Source organism: Varanus komodoensis, unplaced genomic scaffold, assembly GCF_004798865.1.
Source record: "Varanus komodoensis strain SLA01 unplaced genomic scaffold, ASM479886v1 scaffold46_3, whole genome shotgun sequence".
NCBI classification, from domain to species: domain Eukaryota; kingdom Metazoa; phylum Chordata; class Lepidosauria; order Squamata; family Varanidae; genus Varanus; species Varanus komodoensis.
The window spans coordinates 633,987-643,398 of record NW_025336044.1 but is presented as its reverse complement, the minus strand read 5'-3'; the positions used below and the strand labels follow the sequence as shown (position 1 = coordinate 643,398).

The following is a 9,412-nucleotide window of genomic DNA, read 5'->3' as shown; positions in this document are numbered from 1 at the left end:
AGGTAAGACTTTATTTTCCTATACAAGTAATTAAAATATATATCCCTACCAGCCCTACAAAAGAAGGTTCTGCTACTCTTTATATTTTGGATAAGGCTTTCCTGGAAAGTAAAGCGGCTATTGCTGATAGATCATGTCCCTCATGCACACATGCAGCATTCGTGTAAATAATTACATTTCTTCCTGTGCTGTGGAAAAATTACGTGGTTCTCTTTCAATCTTGCAGGGGAGCACCCTTGTTCCCTGTGATGGGCAGTGCAGAATCCCTCCTTACGCACACTGCCCCGTAAAGAGAGCGTCTGGCTGGTCTTGCTTCTAGAGGGCAACTTTCTCCTTCTCTGCTTCACTCCATTTCCAAGCATTGGAAGTGAATGCTGGACAACAGAAGCGGAGGCATTCCGTCAGAGGAGCTCAGTTCCCCCCAAAACCTTCAGGGCACCACGCTAAGGATGGAGGGTGGCCAGAACAAGGCTGGATGGCACCCAAGTGAGCACAGCAGCTGAGTGTGGCAACAGGCTTGGAAAAATGTCCCGCTGGCTCCTGTGGGACTGGTCTTTCCAAGACAGGTTGCAGGGGATCTTTGTGAAGATTGCAGGAACATGGGAAGGGGCCCCTCTCTCCCCAGCTGCCATCTCCATGAAGATCGTGCAAGCTGCCCCTGGAGGGAGAGACGAGCAGCCCCTTGGCTTCTCCCTGCAAAGGAGGTCTCTGCAGCCTCAGCCCCTTCTCTAGGCAGTCACCGGGTGGTGCCCACCTTTGCCTTCCTGCCTCCCCTGCAATTATAAATGCCTCTTCTCAGTTACTGGCAGTGACAACTCTAAGCTTTCACGCTGTGAGGCGGGGGGGGGGGGATTAGGTTTTGGCCTCACCTAGATTGGGCAGGGGCGCCTCCCAAATTGAATCTGGCCTCAGGCTGAAAGACGCTCCCCACCTGGTCCACGCTGCCTGGCATGCCCAAGCTCCTCCACGGCTCGGGATGTGGCCCCAGTGTGGGGCGGGCAGAGTGCGGCCGAGTGACAGAGATGGTCTTGGCAAGGGTGCCCGCCCGCCCGCCCTCCCTCTTCCTCCCACTGCGACTGACCCTCGCTCCACAGGAGACATTCTTCCCTGCAGGAGGGCCCTGCCGTTCTTCACATCCAGCCAGAAAGCCTTCCAACAAGAGCTGGAGATAGGTGTGGCAGACCATCAATTCCCACTGAACGAGGCAACGCTCTTCTGCGGAATGAGCCACCTCATCCGGCACGCCCATGTTCTCGGAATCAGGGCCCTCGACGTGCAAGGCCTGGATGTGCCACCGCCTTCCCTCAGCCCCGCCGCTGAGGACAGGATGACGCCCTTGACCTGCTGTGCCTCAGCCCTGGCGGAAGCGAGCAAGCTGAACGCGTGAGGAACCCCAAGGCCTTCGGGGCATAGCAATGCCTTCTCTTGTCATTTCCTCTGTTCTTACGGTTCCCACTAAACTGCACCTTAATGTCAAATCGCTATTTCTTGGCAACGAAGCAGCCTCGTTGCCATGATAGCACTTGCCTAGTAATTAAAAAAAAACACATTTAGTTGCAATATTGGAGTTTGCTTAAGCACATCTACAGGCGAATGGAAGCTTGGACCATGGCCATGCCCAACACTGCCGCCCCAACAGTCAGCGTGAAGAAGGGCAACAGCAGCTTCCCGCAGACGGGCCTCTGCCAGATGCTGAGATGACTGCGCAGGGCCCTGGCCCGGCCGGCCAATGGCTGGGGCCATGGGTGTCATGGAAGGAACTGGGTCGTCTCTGCCTGGTGTAAGAGGGTCGCCTGAGAGGAGGTGGCCGATCAGAGGTAGAGCTCAGGGCTTGCATGAGTATTTCAGGTTCAGTCCATGGCAGACAGTCCCAGGCACCTTGGCGAGCCAGTTTGGACAATACTCGGCGCAAAAGGCCATGCCTCTGACTCGGCACGACAGTGCCCCCCTCTGCGCCGGGGCGAGGCCCTGCAGCATCCCTGGTGCGCCTCCAGCCCTCTTGTCCTCCAACAGTCTCACTGGGCACGGAACGCTGCAGAGTCAAGACAGCAGCCGGAGTGCGGGAAGGTGCAGCGGTGCCACTTCGGCCAGCAACCCTGCTCTGAATTGCCGGGGCGGGAAAAGAGGTGAGCATGCAGGGGGCACCAGGCAGCCACCTGGGCAGACGGGGCCGGGGCGGGGGCTTCTGCGGAGGGCCCGCCCTTGGGCACCGGAGGGCAGCACTTGCTCAGCCGTGTCCTGGAAGAGGAGCGAATGGAGACCTGCTTGTGGAAGGGGGCCACCCGGACACGAGAAGGCAGGAAGTGGGCAAGCAGATACATGGTGCCTCCTTTCTTCTTTACTTGACACTCTGCCCTCCAGAGTTCTCAGCCGGGAGCTTTTCGGAAGCTTTGACGGCCATTAAAGCAACCGGGACCCTCGGGAGCACCCAGCCTGGGTCTTCGCTCTGTCATGGTCTGCTCATGGCTCTGAAGAGCAGGTGCTGGCACAAAATGAACCCTGAAGGGAGGAGGGAAGGGGGCGCCTCAAGCACTCCACCTAGCCAGGAGCACATTGACCCGGGGTGGGACCTGCAAGCTAACGCTCCTTTCCCCCGGGTCTCCAAGGGAGAGAAGCCCTTCCCACGCAGGAGGCCACCCTACCAGCTCTCTGGGCATCCTGTCATCGGAAGTAAGTCATCTCTTTTAAGCAAATGATAGCACAGATGCAGCTGTAAGAACTTGCAGCGGTGGGGTGGGGGGGAGTGTCTCTGTTCTAACATACCCCACCCAATTTCGGAAAGCAGAATCGAGTCACCCGAACACGCTTTGTCCGGGAGTGCCGTGGAGACAAAGGACTTCCTGGAGCGGCCTCCCCCAGCTCCATGTACAGGAGTCTTTGTGATTTTTTCCCCATGATCCATATAAAATAGTCTTCTAAAATAGTTTCATGCAGAAGGAAGTTGGCTCCACACGAGCGTCCCTTGAGGTTCTCCGTGTCTTCTGTGGCGGGACAAAAGGCTTGTCATCCCTGGCTGCACCGAAGAGCAGTGTCCGTGGGCTTGGAGAGGCCTTCAGGCCCGCTTCTCCCAAGGCGAGCCGCGGGCAGGGCTCTTCTGTCTCATGGGCAGAATGTCGTAGTGACCGGGGATGTGGCTGTTCCGGGGCAGGTCATAGGGGTTCTGGATGTAGCCAGCGCCGCGGAGACGGGTCTCCTGGACCACGCTGATGGTGGGCTCTGCGAAGACAAGAACGGAACGCCGGTAAGCAGCAGCTCACCCCAGGCAGCGGCCTGGGAACAGTTCCGAGCGGGAGGAGGCGCTTAGTCTGGAGATAAACTCCAGAGCTCTGCAGTGGGCTCAGCTCCCACGCCAGGGGTTCCAGAGCAATCACCCCCGAAGGAACTGTGGCTCTGTAGCTCAGGGCACCAGCCATGGCCCCAGCCCCACCAGAAAGCCTGTCCCTGCAGCGGGAAGGTGCCCACGCTTGGCCTTCCCTAGCCCACCCGCTCCAAGTCCGGCTCATCCGCAGGGGCCAACCTGAAGGGGCTGTTCCACCCAGCCCATGGAAGCTTTGGCAGGCAACGCCTCTAGCTGCTCCCACCTTCACCCGGGCACTGTGGCACGTCTCGTTCCGGTCCAGCTGTCCCAGACGCTGCGGTGCCAAGCGAGTTGGGGGTTGCCTCTCTTGCGACGCTTGCGCCCAGTGCTTCCCCGCAGAAGCACAGCGAGGCTTGCCCACGGTCACAAGGGCTCCCGGAGATCCCGAAGGCTCGGACAGGCCCGTCTGGGCAAGGTCACCCAGGGCCAGGGACATGGACCAGCTCCCCCACGCTGAAAGGCCAGGCTCCTCGCTCCTGTTCACACCACCGGCTCCCCCAGCAGCAGGACGGCTGCTGTGCATGGCAATTCTGCAAGGGTGCGAGGGAGGCCGGGCCGGGGCAGGTTGCGCTCCGTGTTCCTGCGCCCCCTAGTTTCCCTCTTAAAGCAAGTGTGCAGAGTGAGTGCCTCTAGCGGCACAGAGGCCTTGGGGAAAAGCCTGCTGACATCTCTGCAGCCTGGCTAAGAAGATACAATTACCAGCAATTAAGAAAAGGGCTTTGAGGATCCCTCCCACCCCCAAAGAAACCCAAAATAAATGATGCAGCACAGTGAACAGAGAAGGAAGGAATATATGCAAGGAGCAGGGATGCTGGTGTGCCATCCGACGTGCCTCCTCAGAAGTGGTGGGTTATGAGGCGGAGGGTTGTGGCTTCAGGGTGAGGGTTTTTTACAGTGGGTACCACGTGGACGCAGAAAGTCACTTTCCCTATCGCCGGCCGATGCCCTCGCAACTCTGCTCAATTCCTGGGTCAGTGAGAGAAGCAACAGCAAACTCGTTCTGGCCTTCAGAGCAGTAATCTAACCCCACCTGGTGTGAAAAATGGAGCCCGGGACGAAGCACCACTAAGTGTCTCTGTGTTCCTCTGGTGAACTCGACTGGTTTTGCAGCGCAAGCAGCAGATTTAATTTTGGGGTCTGCGCACCGTGCCCCGGCGCCCTTGAAACGGGCCCCTGCTGCCTGGAAGGACTCACCAATGTCATAGATATTTTTATTAGCCACTGGCAGGGCGGGTGCGTCCGGGTGGGAGGCCTCTCGGTGGGCGGGCGACTTCATCTCCACGTAGCTGCTCTCGGGGTGCTTGCAGGGGGCGCTGGGCGGGTCCTTGATGGTGGCGTAGGGGTTTTCACTGCTGTTGAGGGAACAGGTGCTCGAGCTGCAGGCCGATTCTTTCATGTAGTCTGCAAGAGAAGAGGCAGCCGGGCCCCTTAGCACGCATGGTACTGGGCCTCGAGAGCGGGGTCGGGGATGAATTCTGGCCCTCAAAGTGCACCACACGGGGGACCCACCAGTTACGCCTCAGGTATGTCGGAACCACTGTCTCTCCAAACCATCTGCTCATCCAAACTCATTCGCAAGTCATTTCCTGAACATTCAGTAGGAAGAAAAACAGCCCTTCAGTGCGAGGCTCGCATGGTTAGAAGCCTCTCATTGCCAAGTTACAGCATTGCATTTCACGCTTGCGGCCCCCCCGCCCTCCCCCCGACTCTTGAACCCGTGTTAAATCGCCCCTTGCGTGCCCTACTGGGGAACCAGGCACATTCCGGCTGCTCCGCAGAGACCCCTTTGCCAGCAGCCTGAGTCGGGGGCACATCCGAGAGGGCAACACCCCGATATTCCCCAGGGCATTAGTGTGCAGCATGCTTTGGAAGTGTATTCGTCTCTCCCAGAATGGCATTGCCAGGGCCTGGTGCACGTGTTTAAAGTTTCAGTGGCCACTCGGAAATGGAAAGTCGGAATTTGTTCGTGTTCCTTCCAGATGTAAGGCAGGGAAAAGGGAACACCACGTTCCAGCAAAGACCTCCTGTAATCCCTAAATTCGGTCCGACTTGTTCCCCACCCGCTGCCAGACAACCAGCGCTCTTCCTCATGACACGGGACAAGCCAGTGTTTTCTCCCCGGCCCCTTTTGCCCCTTCATCGACTGCTTCCTTGCCAACAGTTCAACCGTGCGCTGCACAGAGCAGGGACCGGGGCGGGCTCAGCATGCCTCCGTGCCCAGTTGTGCTCCGCAAAGTGCCACGAGCATCACTGCGGTAGGCGTGCCGCGCACCTCGAACGATAAAACACACCGTCTTGTTGGCCAACAGGAGGACTGCCCCCCCGCTCCCGCTTGTCCACAGCCAGATCATGACCTTGTCGGATAAGAAGGCTGAAGTCCTGCGAGGAACGTCACGTCCCTGGAGGAGAGTGCCTTGCCGAGGAAGTCGCTTACCTGTGGCCGGAAGGATTTTAGCTCGGCTTGTCTGGTTGCTTCGGGCACACCAGGAGGGACCTGTCCCACCGCCTGCTCCTGAAAGCCCTCCACCCCCTGGGAAAGGGGCATCTTCACATCTGCTTGGGCCCTTCATCTTCTCCCCACACCGACCTGCCTGCCTTTGGGATGCCCTGTCCTCAGAGTGCCTTACCCATGCCGGAGTTCTGCCCAGACTGCAGGGCTCGCCTTCTGGTGCAGCACATTGTCCCTGCCGGCTTCCTGCGGCGCCTCTGCCCCGCCACCCGCTGCTTTCCTTAAAGCCGACACCATAATCTAGGTGGTGCCGCACGCCCAGAGAAGGTGTTCCCTCTTGGCTCGTCCTTGACACACGCGGGTTTAGGCAACATCACGGATTTTTTTTAATAGTGGGGTGGTGCTCCTGGCACTTCCATGTCTGCACTTCTTCTGTCCCTGTTCCGCTAACTTCACAACTGGAGAACAGCTCGTGATGGGGCGGCTCCGTCTGGGGAGCCCCAGCTTGTGCTGGCCAGCTCGAGAGCGGCCACGAAGCTGGGCTGGGGAAGTGCCGTCCGCTTCCGGCTCCCTCTGGCCACACCTTCTCCCCAGACACAAGGAGTCTGTCTGGGGTAGGCCAGACTGAGCCCCCCCCCCCCCACTTTTCCAAATGCATATTTGCATTCAATGCACCAGTTTAACCTCCTCTTCCTCAGAGCGATGCACCAGATAGAGTGGCAGCTAGCAAAGTTTGCTTCATAAAATATTTTTGGGGGGAAGGTCCCTATGCCCATTTTGAACCTGCAACCATAACACTCCCCTCCCCCAGTCAAAATTGGCCCTGTGAGGCTGCATTTTATGAAAAAAAGTGGCATTTGGAGAACAAACCATTCAGGGCTGACGGTCAATGGGACCTAAAAGGCCCTCTGCTTTCAGCCGCTCTCAGTTTGGCTGTGCGTAAGCACAAGACATTCCAGCATCTTACAAGAATCTATAAGGCCCTACACGCTTTAGGGCTTCAATAGCTAGCAGAAGCCTCCTCCCATGTCCACCTGCCTGGACCCTCAGGTCCTCAGCAGAGGTCCTGCTCCAGGACATAAGGAAAGTGGCTACTGGAGAAGGACCTTTTCAGCAGTGGCACCTGGGCTATGGAACCAGCTGTTCAGAGGCTCCAGGCCAACACCTGTCTGTTTGCACAGTATTCTAATATGGCCTTATTTATTTTACATGACATGGGGTTGTTTGCTTTGCTTTTGATTTTATAATGATTTCTGTCAGATTATATGTCTGATTTTATACTTCTTTTGATTTCTTCTTCATGTGTTATTTCTATAGGTTTTCTCTTGCAATTGCTTCAATAGGAACAGCAGTGCTTGGAATGCTTTTAACGTCTAAATATCTTGCAAACCGTCCTGCGAGGCACTGACGAAATAGGAACGGTAATGCTCAGGCATGGTGCCCCCACCCGCCCCCTTGCTCGAGGGGCAGCCTTGGGGCGGTTTTCCCTCCCTTTGCTACAAGCAACCAGCTCCACTCTTGATTTTTCTCCCCTCCACCCCACCCTGTTAACCTTTGAAGGCAGGGCCGGGTGCCTTCGTTTCCTTCGTACATGCACGCCCCGGGTCCGTCTTGGGATGCTGGGGGGGGGGGGGGAATGAATGGACGTTGGGGAGGGGCGCTGTGCATGCAGCTCTGCTCATTGCTGGTCTCTGTGAGTTTAGCAAAAGCTGCTCGCTGGTTTCCTCCGAGTCACCCTCAGGTCATGCACGGGGATGGATGGTGGCCGTGAATGGAACGTGCCACCCTTCTCCCGAGCAATCCAGTCGCCTCGCTTCTTGCAGAGGTACCATGTTTTGCCGCCCTGCTCCGGAGCAGGCCTGCTCCAGCGGGGGCTCTGGGTGGCCATGCAAAGCGTGGCTTTTGGATGCCCTCAGGCCGCCCTCTTCTCCTCCAAGGGCTGCTTTTCTGCCTGGCTCAGAGAACACCACATCTTGGCTTACTCCTCCTCCTCCTCCTCCTCCTCCTCCTCCTCCCGGCTGTGTGGATTCTCACACCACCCCTTGATTTGCTGAGGAACAGCAGCTGCTGCTGGAGCAAGGCAATGCAGAGCCGACAGGCCCCTGGTGGGCCTGCGCGATTTCCCCCACTCCTTTTCCGTACGTCCTGCCGCAGCGTCCTCCTTCCATAATTTGGGTGGCTGACGGCTGGAGCGTTCCCGGCCTCCTCGGGGCCACTTGGCGAGTCTTCGCCTCTGCTGCTCGCGTCCCCCGACACCAGTCCCCCAGCCAGACCGGCCCCACGTTCCTCGGGGCAGAAGCAAGAGTCCCGCAGGGAGGGACGTGGTGCAGCGAGGTGAGGGGCGCGACGGGTGGGGAGGAGGGCGGGACAGGGCGCCCCGTGACGTGACGCGGGACGGTGGCTGTGCCCGGCCTGGGCGGGGGACAAAACACTCTAACCTGCGGCAGGGCGAGGCCTGGATTAGGACCAGCGACTCATGGATCGCTCACCCCGGCCGGCCGCCTCCTCCGTGCTATCTTGCTCCTGCCTGAGCATGCGCGCTAGTGCTGGGGTGGGACCTAGGCTGGGTCGTACCTCAGTGGCTTACCTGAGTAAGCTTGTCAGGACTCAAAGTCCACTATTTACGCTCGGTCTACTCTAAGCCTGGTGTTCCTGCTAAGTCAGTGAACGCTCTGAGGGAATTTGCTGCTCTGAGATCTGATGGGCACAGATGTGGAGGGATGTCAATCAAGACAAAATTTAGGATTCGCCCGAATCCACGGGCAGACTTGCGGATCTCCATCGACAAGAAAGTTCCGTGTTTTGACAAAATCAGGAATGGGAAGCAAGAACAAAGAAGCCACTGATGCTTGTTCATGACTGGGATTGATTTTCCTGCTTATGCTTTTTTCTAATTGCTTGATTTCTATTTGAATTTTATGCACAGAGTTAAAAGCTTCTTTTTTTAGTCCGAGGCGTTCCCTCACCGCTCTGCATCTGGTTCAGTGTGTGCTTCAAAAATTAGAAGTTTGACTTCTCCATCTTCAAGGTGAAGTTTCCTTTCTAGGGGGTGCGAACATCAAGCGAACACTTTTAGGAGTGTGGGGCACAGGAAGGCCGGGGACCCCTGGGCGAGAGGGCCTTTGGGTCTGGCACAGCTGACTTGCGCAAACCGGAACACGCCACCTTGGCGCTGCGGCACCATCCGCTCGCTCATCGTCGAGGCCCCGCAGGCCTCCCTGGGCCTGCAAAGGGCTTCCGCCTGATCTGCTCGCCCCAGAGTGGGGCCTGAATTGGGGGCAGGCATCCAGCCCCTGCCGATTTTGCATTTAGAAGGCCCAGGGGCGGCGGGCGAGGGCTTTGCACACTCTCTGCAAACTCTCCTTATCCCCAGCTCTCTCTGGAGGAAGCCAGGGCGATGGAGGGTTTAGGGTAAACCCTGGATTATTTTGGCAGTGCGGAGTGGCCTGGCAGGACCATGCACGAGGCCGCAGCAAGAAGTGGAGCTGCTGCAGCCCCGGAGGCAACGCGGTGGCCGAAGAGTGCTTTTGTCTGCTTCGGAGCTTCCCAAGCCCCAGAGCTGCAGTCTTTTAAAAGCACAACGCCCTGCTCTTCTTTACACTTCC

General features: G+C 57.8%; 1 protein-coding gene across 1 annotated transcript in view; it reads right to left on the bottom strand.

The window, feature by feature from the left end:
• Positions 1 to 2,897: 2,897 nt before the first annotated feature.
• The window catches only part of MEGF11 (multiple EGF like domains 11), a 303,278-nt gene continuing 296,763 nt past the window's right edge, over positions 2,898 to 9,412 (bottom strand). The window contains exons 25-26 of the mRNA XM_044445070.1: positions 4,553 to 4,759; positions 2,898 to 3,216 (exon numbers count right to left, since the gene is read on the bottom strand). Coding sequence (XP_044301005.1) covers positions 3,053 to 3,216; positions 4,553 to 4,759 — 371 coding nt within the window. The 3' untranslated portion in view covers positions 2,898 to 3,052. The remainder of the gene's footprint in view (positions 3,217 to 4,552; positions 4,760 to 9,412) is intronic.